Source organism: Petromyzon marinus (assembly GCF_048934315.1).
Source record: "Petromyzon marinus isolate PM22_M1 ecotype Great Lakes invasive population chromosome 78 unlocalized genomic scaffold, UKy_Petmar_22M1.pri1.0 chr78_unloc.1, whole genome shotgun sequence".
NCBI lineage: Eukaryota > Metazoa > Chordata > Hyperoartia > Petromyzontiformes > Petromyzontidae > Petromyzon > Petromyzon marinus.
In genome coordinates, this window is record NW_027422625.1 from 496,272 (window position 1) to 513,948 (window position 17,677).

The following is a 17,677-nucleotide window of genomic DNA, read 5'->3' on the forward strand; positions in this document are numbered from 1 at the left end:
CCTCTGCAGTAAATAGAGAATGTGCTACAATATTCTTGGTTCTTTCGGTAAAGTCACGTAAATAGAAAACACAAATAAAACATATAATTTATTTTTATTATTTAAATTGTCATTTTGTTTCATTTACGTGACTTTACCGAAAGAACCAAGAATATTAATTCCTGCAGTCACGAAAGTTTCAAGTCAAAATAGAATTCGCCTCCACTCGACTCGCCTCAATCTGCGTGGAGGCGTTGGGGGGGTCAGCCTGAGAGAACTTCCTTCCAGACGGCTCCACGCAGCTTCGTGCGGAGCGACAGGCCAGGGAGCTCCCACACAGCGTGGTGCAGCTGATGAACATTTATATTCTGTAATGTTTTGCAAAAGCTCCCTTGTGTAGTTTGCAAAAGCAAAACATTACAGTAAGATTTGGTACAGTACACAAAATTCAAAAACTAGTATCTTGCACTAAAGACGCATTACCTAAATTATCAACAGAAGGTGTATATCGGATTAATTGTTTATGTGGCAGCTGATACATTGGGCAGACGGGACGTGACATCAGTGTAAGACTAAAAGAACATCAGAGAAATATTAAATTATCTCTAACACAACTGTCGGCAGTGGCAGAACATGCTTGTCAACAAGGACACTCAATTGATTTTGACAATGTTGCAGTGGTGTGTAAGACTAATTATTACTGGCAAAGACTAATTAGAGAATCCATTGAAATTGAGAGGAACAAGAATTACTTTAATCGCTCTGACAGCTACAGGCTTAGTGCGGCCTGGAAGCGTATTATTAAATAATACACATTACATTTTGATTTAAGAATTACTAATCTACAACTCATTACTAATCATAACCAATGACTGATTACTAATCGATTATATAATTACAATACCCCTCCCCTCCGCCTCTAATCACTGCACCTGATATGAGTTAAGTGATGACGTCACCCTGCTGCTCTATTTAAGACCGGAATCAAGTGAGGGCTTTACCATTCTGGCGAAATGCCCGATGATGCTGGATGTATTTACCAGCGAAACGTCGTACTCAAACTGTATATGTGGATTCACTCTTCAACACACCGGTGGGCTAAAGTAGTGAATTATTTGTCTTTTGTCAACGTGACACTTTTTGCTGATTGGCCGTGTCGGGTGGTGGAGGGTTACGACACATTTATAAATAAACGCGATCTAACCCAAAAAACCTTTATTATGAAAGTCACGTAGATAGAAAACAATAAAACATGAAAATTGGAAAATAATAAATTGATTAAAAGATGCCATTGGTCGACTGACTGAGATGACTGTGCCCACCACAGTATACACACACACAGTGTATACACACACAGTGTACACACACACAGTGTACACACACACAGTGTACACACACACAGTGTACACACACACAGTGTACACACACACAGTGTACACACACACACACAAAGATCCCCCGTATAGCCTTAACAGACTGTAGGGGCAAGTGCTGTTAGCGAGCACCTATGAAGGCCGGCACGGCACACGAGGGGGTGGGTGGCCAGCACCACGCCCGACCGCCTTTGACTCCCTAGTGGCGATGTTTACACACCGCACCAGGTACTCATTTGAGGCTGAGTCGACCTAGGGGAGGCCCGGGACCGGTTCAGATAATCGTCCCTGGTGTTGGCCGTGATCGGGAATCGAACCCAGGTCGCCAGGTTCATAGCGCAGCGCGCTAACCGCTACACTATCGCTCCCCTCACACAGTGTACACACACACACACAGTGTACACACTGTGTGTGTGTGTGTACACACAGTATACACACAGTGTACACACACACAGTGTACACATACACAGTGTACACACACACACAGTGTACACACACACAGTATACACACAGTGTACACACACACAGTGTACACACACACAGTGTGTACACACACACAGTGTACACACACACACAGTGTACACACTGTTTGTGTGTGTGTACACAATAATGTACACGTTGTTGCTGAGCTCACACACCCAAGGGGTCTCTGTTCAAGGGAGGGAGCAATGGAAAATGAATCTAAATCAACTTAAACTCCAACCACGTTCTGTGACGTCACCACTCAGCATTACCTCATCGGCGTGAAACGCCAGGGGTAGGTGTACCTCGCTATTGACGTAATGTCACCAAGGCGTTCACCCCACCCCATCCACCGTGCCCTTGAGCGTGACGTCACTCTTGCCTGGGTCACTTTCGTTATCTGTTTAAGTACAATCCTTATTTGGGCACAGCTACTCACGGTGACTGGCGGCTCATTAACATAATGTGTTCGTGAAAGCCGTCGCGAGTTTATTGCGACGAGATCGGCACCCACGCCCAATCCCTCCACTTATGGGCCAGGCTCATTAACATAAATTATTTAAGTCCCAGAGCCGCTGATTGTGGGAGGGGCGTGTCTTGTTCCCCGCAAGTGACGTCATGTCACCGCCTCCTGCCGCGTGACGTCACGAGGTAACCGGAATCTGCCGCTCCGCGCGTAAACTGAAATCCGAGGTGAGAAATTCTCATCGCGGTTGTGGTGATTGTTGTGTTTGTGGTGGTTGTTGTGGTGGTTGTTGTGTTTGTGGTGGTGTTTGTTGTTTACCGAGGTAGAGCCTCGCTTTCTCTCTCGTAGGGATGTCAATTGAGTAGCAGCGAGCTTGGAAGCGATGTCCAGGTTGGAACTTTACAGCGCTGGGCCTAAGCACGTGGCGTCTTGCCTCCTACTCTCGCCTGATCGCGTTTGTTCAATTCTCTTGCTTAGTTGAGCAATCTTCGTAAGAAAGTAATCAACCAGGCTATGCGTTACTTGTGTGTTGACCGACTCTCTGTGTTGCATTGCATTAGGTTTCGTAATTGTACTCAGTTTCGATTTAAAGCTTTCGTGACTGCAATGATTCATCTTCTTTGGTTCTTTCGGTAAAGTCACGTAGAATGAGAATAAAATAATACATTGATAAAATAAAATAACACAATAATATTCTCACGACGTTTCGGCCACAACACAATCGGCCTTCATCAGGTGAAGGGACGAGACTGTCTGGTAGGACAGCGCTGGAGTGAAAGAGCCACGTTCAGATCACGACTTTTAAGCTGTGTGAGAGGAAACAAAGCGCCTTGACAAAGGAATTAGCATATAATTTAGCATTCAAATGGCTGAGTGATTAGCTTGTGACTGGTCACAGAAATAGCTATGTTAAAAGTTAAAGCATACACATCCGCAGTCACAAGCTAATCACTCAGCCATTTCAATGCAAAATTATATGCTAATTCCTTTGTCAAGGCGCTTTGTTTCCTCTCACACAGCTTAAAGGTCGTGATCTGAACGTGGCTCTTTCACTCCAGCGCTGTCCTACCAGACAGTCTCGTCCCTTCACCTGATGAAGGCCGCTTGTGTTGTGGCCGAAACGTCGTGAGAATATTATTGTGTTATTTTATTTTATCAATTTATTATTTTATTCTCATTCTACGTGACTTTACCGAAAGAACCAAAGAAGATGTACTCTGTTTGATTAAGTGTGCTTTCTCTCTCTCTCTCTCTGTGTCCTCGTGTTATTATTATTTACTGCAATTACCAAAGCTCCAAATCTCTCATTGACACAAGGCCGTAATTATAATATATTATAATAATTATAATATATTATATTAATTATTATATATATTGGGGGACACAACCCTCCCAATTATCAAATATGCTCAAAATGCCCCCCCCCCCAATATATTGCTATAGCAATATACAATATATAATATTGCTATAAAAATGTTTTCTAAATAATAATTGCTATGCTATGTTAATAAAAAGAACAATTTGCTAAACCTTGGCCACAAAATCTGGACTTGTCTTCATATAACAATGCATAGATTTCTGTTTATATGATTGCGTTGTACTTTATGAATCCCTAATCTCAGCCATTACATACTATGAAAGAAGAAAAGGTGTAAAAAGTAAAAACAGAGCAATGTAATACAATACACTCTTAGACATTATTGTATCAAATAAAATAAATTCCATCCCATGTGTTGGTGAATTTTAAAAATATTTTATGCAGGAAAATGGCAGGAAATTAGTTTTCAAATTTTTATTTTTTTCTGGGGGGGGACCCCAGACCCCCTGGAAGATTTGGCCCCCCCCAATGTTGACTCCATGACTACGGCCTTGCATTGACTTGCTAATTTCTCTACCCTCCCCCTCTCTCTATTTAAGGCCTCGACACAGAGGCGTTGTATCTCTGTGTGCCTATGTGTGTGTCTCTCTCTCTGTGTGTCTCTGTGTTATCTCTCTCTGTCTATGTGTCTCCGTGTCTGTGTTTTGTCTCTCTCAAATTGAGCAGTCTTTGGAAGAACGTTATCAACCAGGTGGGGTGTTGACTGTTATGTTAGCCGACTCTGTGTTGTATTGCAATACGTTTCTAAGTTTTCTAGGTTTGTTTTCTCTTTCACTTGTACCTGATGATGATTGCTTGTGTTGCAATCGAAATGTCGCACGCTATTTGCGCACAGCGTTGGTGTGCGGTGCTTTTTGTGGAATATTTTGCTGTTTTTCCCTGGATTTTCTGTTTGCAGAGTCACATTGTCACTTCAAGATGTTTTCTTGTTAATGTTTAAGTTTTTTGATTGTTGCAGTTGCACCCGATTCAAGAGCCGAATGGCTCACAGGGCTATACCAAATAAATGAAACTGAAACTGTTATTTAATAAATTTATTTATTTCTACTTGACTTTACCGAAAGAACCGAAGAGAATCTTGCTTTAGTTTAAATTTCTCTTCACCTGGCTCGCTACTTTGTAACTTTGTTTTAAATATTCACAGTCTTATTTTTATTTTTGTTACCAGGCCACGCCCACGTTGAGCTGGTGAAACCGCTCTTGTTTTCAGAAGCGACCTGCCCACAACAACAATAACAACAAGGTGGGGCTTGTCAACAGCGTGGCGGTGTTCACTCTAGACGTGTGGCGGTGTTCACTCTGGGCGTGTGGCGGTGTTCACTCTGGGCACGTGGCGGTGTTCACTCTAGACGCGTGGCGGTGTTCACTCTAGACGCGTGACGGTGTTCACTCTAGACACTTGGCGGTGTTCACTCTAGACACATGGCGGTGTTCACTCTAGACGCGTGGCGGTGTTCAATCTAGACGCGTGGTGGTGTTCACTCTAGACGTGTGGCGGTGTTCACTCTAGACGTGTGGCGGTGTTCACTCTGAATGCATGGCGGTGTTCACTTTGGGCGCGTGGCCGTGTTCACTCTCTACATGTGGAGAGGAAACCCGGGGATCGGGAAGGAAATCCATGCGACCACGGGGAGAGTGAGAGAGACAGGCAGCCTCGGCTGTGTTGATTTATCCTCAATGAATTACTTGGTGGAGTGAGGAAGCATTAATACTGAGCAGGTGAAGGTGGCCAGGCGTGGGTCTGGACACACCACCACCTGTGAATCATGCCAGTGTGTGACAGTGGTGGAGCCAGTGGGGGTGGGGTGGCACGTTCCTCCCCAACAATCCGATCGAAATCCCTAATTTCGATCGGATCCTTGGGGTTTATTAGTAACTAGCTTCACTACCCGGCTTCACCCGGGACTTGGATTCTTGTCTTGGATACATTTCATATTCCCTTATATTTCACTGAAAAACCCGGAAATGTTGATGCTCGCACGAAGGAAAAAAGCCGAAACAAATCAAGTAACCTAAATCGGATGTTTTCACTAATGGAAATTTAACCTTAATCCACTTCTACGCAAGGTCGATTTTGGCCACTCGGGAAGGGAATGACGTGGCGAGCTGAAAATAGTCGCGTTCACTTAGAAATTCCAGACAGCATGAGCTGTGAAAATTTCATGACGCCAGAGCACAGCGTTGGAGAGGTTTTGCTGCGTCACACAAACAGGTGTAATGTTCTGCTTTATATTTAAGATAGCCGTTGTACCCGTTCTTCGCACGGATATGTATTGAAACTCCGAGAAGCCAATGGCTTCATCAGCCAGGAGCGAAGCGCCACCTAAAATCTCCTGGCACGCTGTTAACACCTCCTAGAAGTACAGCGCACGAAGAGCCATATGGTAGGGGTAAACATTACAGAGCGCTTAACTCAGGTGTGTTGCGGGTTGACTCCACAAACGTCATGGTCATTCCCCCACCCTCCTCCCCCCCCCCCCAGAATTTAAAAGTCTATTTTTATTCTTTTTACGTTGTGTACAATATGGAACCTACCGACATGCCAAGTCTCAAGTGTGTAGCATGTTGGGAAGTATGCTAAACATTTCGAACAGACACACATATCCACATATTTCCCTTTCATATATATAGATAAATCAGCATTTTGCGACCCCCACTGCCACCGTGTGGCATATTATTACGTGCCAGGGACTCTATGAGAGGACAACAGTCCGAGTCCATAATTGGCAATAATTAACGGCAAAGCGGTTACAAGCGACTCACAGAATTGTGCGCAGTTGCGTATACAGTACACGACTTCCCTGATGGCAAACACCTTCAGCGAGCGTGATGCCTTTCACACGCGTTGATTAAAAAGCAAGGGACAAGTCAAATTTTGATTTAAAGCTTTCGTGACTGCAGTAATTCATATTCTTAGTGCTTTCGGTAAAGTCACGTTGAAGGGAAACAATAAAATACTAATATATATAAAACAATACAAATTCTCACGACGTTTCGACCATAACACAACCGTTTGTGTTATGGTCGAAACGTCGTGAGAATTTTTATTGTTTTATATATATTTTATTATTTTATTGTTTCCCTTCAACGTGACTTTACCGAAAGAGCTAAGAATATAAGGGACAAGTCCTTAGTAACAACTCCTTACGAACAACTCCCTACTTACTAACAACTCCCTAACAACTCTTTACGTACTAACAACTCCCTACTTACTAACAACTCCTTACTTACTAACAACTCCTTACTAACAACTCTTTACTTACTAACAACTCCTTACTAACAACTCTCTACTTACTAACAACTCCTCTCATTTTTCATTGCTGAAGGGGTTGCCCCTCCTACCTGAAAATCCTGGCTCCACCTTTGAGTGTGTGACAGGGTCAAGTTTGTATTTGCAGTAAAGTCTGTTAACTCTATTGAGCACGGAGGTTATATCAAAACAATAGTTTATTTTAGTTTTCCTCTGGAACTTTTTGTAAGAATGTAGTCGGGAAGTTATCACAGCACACGTGCAACTGAAGTCGGAACTGTTCATCCCAGCATTCAAGGACATCTGTGCCTGGCTTCACACCTCTAAGTTGCGATTGAACATTAATTTATGCATTTCTGCATAATACAAATAGTATTATTTTCAACACCCTTTGCTATGTCACCTGAATTTAGCTTTCATAAATATTCATTTTGAAGCCAGACAGCCGAAATTGTGTGCTTGGAGTTTTGGGTTAACATTCATTTTGAAGATACGAGCGGCTTCCAGGCTCGTTTATGACATTTGCCCTCATTGCGTGCCATAACAGCTCGTGTGATGAATTTGGGAGACTTTTTCACTATAACATGAATATATGAATAAGTATAGACGTGTTAGTCACGTGTGACTGTATATATGCATTCCTCTGTGCATCGATACTGACGTGTAGATGGTGTGGATATTATTTTTTTTCTGTCTGCAGCTGTCGCTTCCTCTGCAGAATTGGTCTGATGGAGCAAAGGCACTCGGCGCAGATCGGTGCAAAAAGGCAACAATGCGACCAGTGTGCATACAGCATGGATTGTACTGAACATTTGACACGGCACCAGAGAACTCACAAAGAAGAGAAACCCTTCAAGTGCAGTATGTGTGGGAAGGCGTTTGCACATTCATCTACTCTTGTAGCACACCGGAGAACACACACGGGAGAGAAACCCTTCAAGTGCAGTGTGTGTGGGAAGGCGTTTTCACAGTCACCAAATCTTCAAAGACACCAGAGAACACACACGGGAGAGAAACCCTTCAAGTGCGGGGTGTGTGGGAAGGCGTTTGCACAGTCACCACATCTTCATGTACACCAGATAACTCACACAGGAGATAAACCCTTCAAGTGCAGTGTGTGTGGGAAGGCCTTTTCAGTTTCGTCTGCTCTTGTAACACACCAGAGAACACACACGGGAGAGAAACCCTTCTTGTGCAGTGTGTGTGGGAAGGTGTTTGCACATTCATCTACTCTTGTAACACACCAGAGAACACACACGGGAGAGAAACCCTTCAAGTGCAGTGTGTGTGGGAAGGCGTTTTCACATTCACCAAATCTTCAACTACACCAGAGAACACATACGGGAGAGAAACCCTTCAAGTGCGGGCTGTGTGGGAAGGCGTTTGCACAGTCACCACATCTTCATGTACACCAGAGAACTCACACAGGAGATAAACCCTTCAAGTGCAGTGTGTGTGGGAAGGCGTTTTCAGATTCATCTACTCTTGTAACGCACCAGAGAACACACACGGGAGAGAAACCCTTCAAGTGCAGTGTGTGTGGGAAGGCGTTTACACGTTCATCTACTCTTGTAGCACACCAGAGAACACACACTTGAGAGAAACCCTTCAAGTTCAGTGTGTGTGGGGAGGCGTTTGCACTTTCATCAAATCTTCAAGTACACCAGAGAACACACAAGCATCAGAAGATCCACAAGGAGTGGAGTCTGAAATCAGCTTGTGAAAGTCAAAGTGCCGCAATGAGCCCATCCCTCATGAAACAAGAACCGGAAGAAAATCCCAGCTTGGACACTTTTAAAGGTATCGATGTAAAATATGAAGAGGTGAAGGTGAAATGTGAAGAAGTGATGGTGAAGAGCGAAGAAGTAAAGGTGAAATGTGAAGATGAAGATTCAACTCCAAAGTCGGACCGTCACATCGATGGAGGCAACGTGAAGCAGGAGGAGAATTCTGACTGTGAGGCAGAGCGAGGCAACTCCCAGCAGTTCGTGGAAGTGGAAGTGTTGGTGGACTTCCTCCGAGACAATACAAAGTCAAATGGAGACCCGGTAGATGTGTAAGCCAGAGACGATGTCGCTCCAATAGATGTACCTTTGTCACAGGCCTTTAATGACAAGAATGGGAAGTTGAACACTCAATTCCTAGGTGCAACCTGCAGCGTAACAGTGGCCAGTCTTTGTGGACCTGTGGGTTGGGTAGATCTCTAACCAGGAGCGAAAGGCAATAAGCTCCCAAGCGTTGACTATGTTATCATAATTGCATTTATATGGTGCTTGCTTAATCGCCTCGGCAATTCAGAGTTTTGTGTCGTATCTCGTCTCAGACACTCGAAGAGCATCCCCAAGTAGCAGCTGCCCCTGTGTGGCACAAGGTGGTGGCCCTGCACCGGCCTGCATGTGGACAAGAGCCTGTCAGTAGGGGGTGATGGTTGATGTGGCATCTCAGTTGTGGAGTGTGTAGGTAATGTTTAGAATCTGATACATTTTGACCCAAACGCCAGCATACAATGGCCTACTCGTTTTGAATGACACAATAATATGTTGTACATACACTGTTAAGCAGACGGTGTGTATTTTTTTTAATATCTTAATGGTCATACGATGTATCCTGATACAGCATATTACAGTGCAGTAATAAAATTTAGTTAAAATGACTCAATAATTTAGAATGAATACTTGTCTGATTGTGTGCGTATATGTAACATTTTGCCTATAAGGGTCAAACATTGAATAAGTGATGCTTGGACAAAGTGTGTATTTTGGAAGTAACCTGTACAGATAACTCAGGTGAGACTCATTGTTCTTGTGATACAGGTCAAAGGGTATTTTTCTGTTTTCAGGAAGCATCTCCCTCTGGAGCAACTCATTGTTTTATTAAATAGGCAGCACACTCGGATCATTTATCAGTTACAAGGCATACCACTCAAAAGTTACACATAGAGGAGATACATTCTCTACAACACGAATTATTATTTTGTATTACGTGTTGACGTAGGTTTTGTCGAATTAGCACGAGAAATGGTCCTTGCTGATTAACGTCTGGATGTTCACAACCAAGGGTTGAAGCAAGCCTGACCGCCTGCGGCGCCCCTCACAACCATTTACGGCCTTGGGCCAGGAAAGTCACGAAAAGAATTGCACACGAACGACGCCTCCACGCAAGCTCCCGATGCTCCGTCTTGAAGTTTGAAAATGAAACAACTTTGTACTTTATTATTTTTTTGAATTAGATAATTGTATTTCTTCATTAAAAGCTTATTCATTGAAAACGACATTTCGTGTGAATTTTCTCTCGTCGTTAAGTAGATGGCCTTGCCGGGGGTTCGGTTCGATGCGGACTTTCACCTGGTTGGGATCGCGGGATCGAGATGACGCGACACAGAGCTGGCCGTGCGACAAGACCGCCGTCCGCAGATCGAACGTCTGTCCCTGCGCCTCCGTCATTAATGCAGGGGGCGCATTGGTTTGCAACGCCTCCTGCATGAAAACTCTCTGCATGTGGAGTGGGATCCAGAGGGAAATCCAAGCAACCACAGGGAGAGAGAGAGAGAGACATGAATACTCCAAATATACAGCAAGCGTCAGGGTCGGGTTCGTACCCACGACTTCCTGTATGCCAGGAGAGGTAGTTAACATCTCACCACATGGAGAGAGAGACACGCAGCCTCAGCGATGTTGATTGATCTTTAATTACTTGGTTGAGTAAGGAAGCATTAATACTGAGTGGATGAAGGTGGCCAGGCATGCGTCTGGACACACCACCAACTGTTTACAATGCCAGTGTGTGACAGTGTGAAGTTTGCATTTTCAGTAAAGTCTATTAACTGTGTTGAGCACGGAGGTTATATCAAAACAGTATATTTTAGTTTTCCTCTGGAACTCTTTGTAAGAATGGAGTCAGGAAGTTATCACAACACACGTGCAGCTGAAGTTGGAACTGTTCATCCCAGCATTCAAGGACATCTGTGCCTGGCTTCACACCTCTAAGTTGTGATTGAACATTCATTTATGCACTTCTGCATAACACATAGTATTATTTTCCACACCCTTTGCTATGTCACCTGAATTTAGCTTTATACATATTCCTTTTGAAGCCAGACAGCCGAAATTGTGTACTCGGAGTTTTGGGTTAACATTCATTTTGAAGATACGAGGGCTTCCAGGCACGTTTATGACCATTAGCCCTCTCGTGTGCCATAACAGCCCGTGTGATGAATTTGGGACACTTTTTCACTATATCATGAATATATAGACGTGTAAGTCATGTGTTACTGTGTGTATGCATTCCTCTGTGCATCGATACTGACGTGTAGATTGTGTGGATATTTTGTTTCTGTCTGCAGCTGACGCTTCCTCTGTTGCTTCCGCTTCAGAATTGGTCTGATGGAGCAAAGGCACTCGGCGCAGCTCGGTGCAAAAAGGCATCAATGCGACCGTTGTGCATACAGCACGGATCGTCATGAACATTTGACACGGCACAAGAGAACTCACACAGGAGAGAAACCCTTCAAGTGCAGTGTGTGTGGGAAGGCGTTTGCACAATCATCTACTCTTAAAAAACACCAGAGAACACACATGGGAGAGAAACCCTTGTGCAGTGTGTGTGGGAAGGTGTTTACACATTCATCTACTCTTGTAACACACCAGAGAACACACATGGGAGAGAAACCCTTCTTGTGCAGTGTGTGTGGGAAGGCGTTTGCACGTTCATCTACTCTTGTAGAACACCAGAGAACACACACGGGAGAGAAACCCTTCAAGTGCAGTGTGTGTGGGAAGGCGTTTACACATTCATTTACTCTTGTAACACACCAGAGAACACACATGGGAGAGAAACCGTTCTTGTGCAGTGTGTGTGGGAAGGCGTTTGCACGTTCATCTACTCTTAAAAAACACCAGAGAACACACACGGGAGAGAAACCCTTCAAGTGCAGTGTGTGTGGGAAGGCGTTTGCACAGTCATCTACTCTTAAAAAACACCAGAGAACACACACGGGAGAAAAACCCTTCAAGTGCAGTGTGTGTGGGAAGGCATTTGCACATTCATCAAATCTTCATGTACACCAGAGATCTCAAAAGCATCAGAAGATCCACAAGGAGTGGAGTCTGAAATCAGCTTGTGAAAGTCAAAGTGCCGCAATTAGCCCATCCCTCATGAAACAAGAACTGGAAGAAAATCCCAGCTTGGACACTTTTAAAGGTATCGAGGTGAAACATGAAGAGGTGATGGTGAAATATGAAGATGAAAATTCTACTCCAAAATCGGACCTTCGCATCGATGGAGGCAACGTGAAGCAGGAGGAGAATTCTGACTGTGAGGCAGAGCGAGGCAACTCCCAGCAGTTTGTGGAAGTGGAGGTGTGGGTGGACTTCCTCCGAGACAATACAAAATCAAATGGAGACCGGGTAGATGTGTAAGCTTGAGACGATGTCACTGCAATAGATGCAACTTTGTCACAGGCCTTTAATGACAAGAATGTGAAGTTGAACACTCAATTCCTAGGTGCAACCTGCAGCGTAACAGTGGCCAGTCTTTGTGGACCTGTGGGTTGGGTAGATCTCTAACCAGGAGCGAAAGCCAATAAGCTCCCAAGTATTCACTAGAGTCTATTAATTCCATTTATATGGTGCTTGCTTAATCGCCTCTGGCAATTCGGAGTTTTGTATCGTATCTCGTCTCAAACACTCGAAGAGCATCCCCAAGTAGCAGCTGCCCCTGTGGGGCACAAGGTGGTGGCCCTGCACCGGCCTGCATGTGGACAAGAGCCTGTCAGTAGGGGGCGATGTTTGATGTGGCATCTCAGTTGTGGAGTTTGTAGGTAATGTTTAGAATTTGATACATTTTGACCCAAACGCCAGTATACAATGGCCTAATCGTTTTGATTGACACAATAGTATCTTGTACATACACTGTTAAGCAGACGGTGTGTATTTTTTTAAATATCTTAATGTTAATACGATGTAACCTGATACAGTATATTTCAGTGCAGTTATAAAATTTAGTTAAAATGACTCAATAATTTAGAATAAATACTTGTCCGATTGTGTGCGTACATGTAACATTTTGTCTATAAGGGACAAACATTGAATAAGTGATGTTAGGACAAAGTGTATGTTTTGGAAGTAACCTGTACAGATAACTCAGGTGAGACTCATTGTTCTTGTGATACAGGTCAAAGGGTATTTTTGTGTTTTCAGGAAGCATCTCTCTCCGGATCAACTCATTGTCTTTGAAATAGGGAGCACACTAGGATAATTAATCAGTTACAAGGCATACCACTCAAAAGTTACACGTAGAGGAGATACATTCTCGACAACACGAATTATAATTTTGTATTACGTGTTGACGTAGATTTTTTTCTAACTAGGACAAGAAATGGTCCTTGCTGATTAACGTCTGGATGTCCGTAACGGTTGAAGCAAGCCCGGCTGCTGTTGAGACGCTGTGCACCAATAAGGGTCCACATTGGCTTGCACTGAATCAATGATGCACTCCCAGAAGGCTGTGCTAGTTATAGTTTGTGTAAAACATTCCTTTGTTTCGTGGAGAGATCGATAAATGAAAGATGTTGTGTCTGCTGATCTGCTTCATAGCAAGGAGGTAATTTTAAGAGACTACATTTGAAATTCATTTTTAGTACAGATTTGTAATCGGTTACAAGGCAGAGCACATCTAGTAGATACATTCTCCACAACAACACTCTAACCCCTAACCCATAACCCCTAACCATAACCCCTAACACTAACCCTAACATTGACCCTAATCCTCCCCTAATCCTACCCTAACTCCTAACCATAATCCCTAACACTAACCCCTAACATTAACCCAAACCCTAACACAATTTTGTCCAAAAACGGCATAGGCTAGTATACCAATTTGCTTTTTGGCCAAAAAAGGTGTGCCGATTTTTTTTCTCTGGGTTGAAAATTTTATTGTGAAATTGTAAATGTGTGTAATATGTAGCCTACTACAGCAAACACAATGTATGAATGCACTTTTTATTGAAAAATAAAGCTATAGAAACTTGGCTCATTTTGGCCATGAACTGCAGAGGTTTTATTTATTTTGCTTTAAAATTTCATGGTAAAATTTCCAACTTTTTATCGTAATAAATACTCAGGCGGAACACACCAGAGGATTGCACTTTTGTTGAAAAATAAAGCTGTAGAAATTTGCCCAATATTGACCAAAAACGGCATAAGTTAGTAATCCGATTTGCTTTTTTTTTACATGAAATGTTCATGGTGAGATGTCACACTTTTAATGTAATATAGAGCATAGTAATGCTAAACAAATGGGAGGAATTCACTTTTTATTGGTAAATGTAGCTATGAAAATTTGGATAATTTTGGCTAAAAAGTGCATAGGTGCTCTAACCCTAACTACCCCAACCCTAACCCCTAAACCTAAACCCTAACCACTAAACCTTAACCCCTAAACCTTAACCTTAACCCCTAAACCTAAACCCTAACCCCTAAACCTAAACCCTAACCCCTAAACCTTAAACTTAACCCCTAACCCCTAACCCTAACCTTAACCCTTAACCTAAACCCCTAACCCTAAAGCCTAACCCGCACCCTAACCATAACGCTAACACATAACCCTCACCCGTAACCCAAACCCTAACCCCTCACCCGTAACCCAAACCCTAATCCCTAACCCTAATCCATATGCCTTTAAACGCATCTCAGCGAGGTGAGTTGAATTGTTTATGGCGCTAATTGTCGAGTAGAGTCGAAAGGCAAACGCCACTTGCTTGTGTGACTTGGGCAACCGGGGTGGCAGTTTGCATTGAAGTCGATGAAGGATTTGATTGTTGCCGATATGAAGGGCGCAGTGAAACGCACTGCATTCCCAAGCAATTTCAGCAGCGATATTCACCAAATATTCAACGGGGTAAACGTATGGGACATGCTTGGCATGTCAACGCAGTAGTTTGTTACGTGAAAATCCGTGAAGAAATAAAGAATTGCAGAGCAAATCGGCCGCAGAGTTTCGTTTTTATTACCGGCGCTTGACGTGTAACGTGTGCCCTCTGGTGGACAGGTGCAGTACCACAGGTCAAGATTTAGTACCACAAGCATTCAATTCGTGGTTACGTCTGCCATCTGGTGGACAAGTGCTAAATTCTCCTGTTTGATTTGAACTAGGGGCCTCTGTGAATGTGTATGCTCTGACTTTAACGTAGCTATTTCTGTGACCAGTCACAAGCTAATCACTCAGCTGTTTCAATGCTAAATTAAATGCTAATTCCTTTGTCAAGGCGCTCTGTTTCTTCTCACACAGCTTAAAGGTCGCGATCTGAGCGTGGCTTTTTTCGCTCCAGCGCTGTCCTCCAGACAGCCTTCACCTGATGAAGGCCGCTTGTGTTTGTGGCCGAAACGTCGTGAGAATTTCATCGCGTCATTTTATTGTATAAATTTATTATTTTATTCTCATTCTACGTGGTGACTTTACCGACAGAACCAAAGAAGGAAAAGTGCAGTACCACAAGCATTAAATTCGTGGTTAAGTCTGCCCTCTGGTGGACAAAGTGCAGTACCGCAAGCATTCAATTCGTGGTTAAGTCTGCCCTCTGGTGGACAAAGTGCAGTACCACAAGCATTCAATTCGTGGTTAAGTCTGCCCTCTGGTGGACAGGTGCAGTACCACGAGCATTCAATTCGTGGTTAAGTCTGCCCTCTGGTGGACAGGTGCAGTACCACAGGCATTCAATTCGTGGTTAAGTCTGCCATCTGGTGGACAAAGTGCAGTACCACGAGCATTCAATTCGTGGTTACGTCTGCCCTCTGGTGGACAGGTGCAGTACCACGAGCATTCAATTCGTGGTTAAGTCTGCCCTCTGGTGGACAAAGTGCAGTACCACAGGTCAAAATTTAGTACCACAAGCATTCAATTCGTGGTTAAGTCTGCCCTCTGGTGGACAGGTGCAGTACAGGCCAGCACAGTACGACAGCAGTTGCCGCTGCCAGACGTCACCCGCTCATCCCCCCCTAGTTGTGAGTCGCTGGTGCTGCGGCGTCCTGGCGTTAGTCCCAAGCGCGGTTGGCTGCGAGGGAGCCGTGAAGACGCCGCTCAGTGCCGCTGCTGCTGAAAATTTGGCTTCTATGGCTAAAAACCGGCGTAGGTAAAAAAAAACTTTCGTGACTACAGGAAATACTTTTAGTTTTTTTAGGTAAAGTTATGAAGAAATAAAATAATTAAAATAATCGTCATCGGGTGGGACAAGCACAGCGAGAGATCTGCCGTGGCACGAGGCTATAGAGGCCTCGGCAGTAGGGGGGGAGGAAGAAGAGGGGTGGGGAGCAGAGCAGAACGTGGACCCCGCAGCAGCAGCGACACTACCCCAGCGCCCCCCTGTGGCCACCACGCGGTACTACCCCAGCGCCCCCCTGTGGCCATCAAGCGGTACTACCCCAGCGCCCCCCTGTGGCCACCACGCGGTACTACCCCAGCGCCCCCCTGTGGCCACCACGCGGTACTACCCCAGCGCCCCCCTGTGGTCATCAAGCGGTACTACCCCAGCGCCCCCCTGTGGCCACCACGCGGTACTACCCCAGCGCCGCGTGAATCAGAATATTTACACTGCATGAGAAATCTAATGAGCTACGATGCTCTTTTTTCACAGGGTCTCTGTGTTGAGTCTGTGGGTCTCTGTGTGGTGAGTCTGTGGGTCTCTGTGTGGTGAGTCTGTGGGTCTCTGTGTGTTGAGTCTGTGGGTCTCTGTGTGGTGAGTCTGTGGGTCTCTGTGTGGTGAGTCTGTAGGTCTCTATGTGGTGAGTCTGTGGGTCTCTGTGTGTTGAGTCTGTGGGTCTCTGTGTGGTGAGTCTGTGGGTCTCTGTGTGGTGAGTCTGTGGGTCTCTGCGTGGTGAGTCTGTGGGTCTCTGTGTGGTGAGTCTGTGGGTCTCTGTGTGGTGAGTCTGTGGGTCTCTCTGTGGTGAGGCTGTGGGTCTCTGTGTGGTGAGTCTGTGGGTCTCTGTGTGGTGAGTCTGTGGGTCTCTGTGTGGTGAGTCTGTGGGTCTCTGTGTGGTGAGTCTGTGGGTCTCTCTGTGTGGTGAGTCTGTGGGTCTCTGTGTGGTGAGTCTGTGGGTCTCTGTGTGGTGAGTCTGTGGGTCTCTGTGTGCTGAGTCTGTGGATCTCTATGTGGTGAGTCTGTGGGTCTCTGTGTGGTGAGTCTATGGGTCTCTGTGTAATGAGTCTATGGCTTTCTGAGTGCGATTCAGGTAACTTGTAGAATTCAAAGTTCAAGTGTTTTACAACTCTCAGCTACCCCCCTCCATACTCTCTGTTCACTCTCCCGCTCATCCTCACACTCCTACTCACACTCCCACTCAGGAAAGCAAGGTGATGGTAGGAGTCCGGTTTCAGATAAGCATCCGTATGGGTAGCTTTCCTGTAGACAGAGTGGCTCATTGAACCATCAGGTCTCTTTTTAATTAGGACATCCAAAAAAGGTAGCTTTCCATCTTTTTCGACTTCCATGGTAAATCGGATACCCTACATTGCGGGGATCACGAAAAAAAAGATCTCCAAAATCTTGAATAAACACAAGATCCAGGTCCGTTTCAACACATTACATAAAATCCGTGATCTGGTTCCGTCTGTAAAAGATGTGATTCCGGACATACAGTACCCTGGTGTCTACAAACTAAGTTGCCTCTGTGGTAGTAGTTACATTGGAGAAACCAAACGCCATGTCTCGGACCGCATTCGTGAACACAAAGCTGACCTTAAACACGGTAGGACCAACACCACGGCCGTGGCAGATC

General features: G+C 44.7%; 1 protein-coding gene across 3 annotated transcripts; it reads left to right on the top strand.

Annotated features, from left to right (window-relative positions):
• Nucleotides 1-2,329: 2,329 nt before the first annotated feature.
• LOC142908260 (uncharacterized) lies at nucleotides 2,330-9,561 on the top strand. 3 transcript variants are annotated; one of them, XM_076058736.1, is made up of 3 exons: nucleotides 2,330-2,507; nucleotides 4,827-4,901; nucleotides 7,609-9,561. In XM_076058736.1, the coding sequence occupies exon 3, from the start codon at nucleotides 7,637-7,639 to the stop codon at nucleotides 8,504-8,506; it is 870 nt and encodes a 289-aa protein (XP_075914851.1). In that variant the 5' UTR covers nucleotides 2,330-2,507; nucleotides 4,827-4,901; nucleotides 7,609-7,636; the 3' UTR covers nucleotides 8,507-9,561. The 3 variants fall into 3 exon arrangements, with proteins under 3 accessions (XP_075914851.1, XP_075914853.1, XP_075914852.1); XM_076058738.1 differs by having other exon boundaries at nucleotides 2,330-2,465; XM_076058737.1 differs by lacking the exon at nucleotides 2,330-2,507 and adding an exon at nucleotides 2,520-2,670.
• The last annotated feature ends 8,116 nt before the right edge of the window (nucleotides 9,562-17,677 follow it).

What these genes read in the sequence shown, in the direction of transcription:
- LOC142908260 (XM_076058736.1), top strand. Translation starts at nt 7,637, where the DNA reads ATGGAGCAAAGGCACTCGGCGCAGATCGGTGCAAAAAGGCAACAATGC.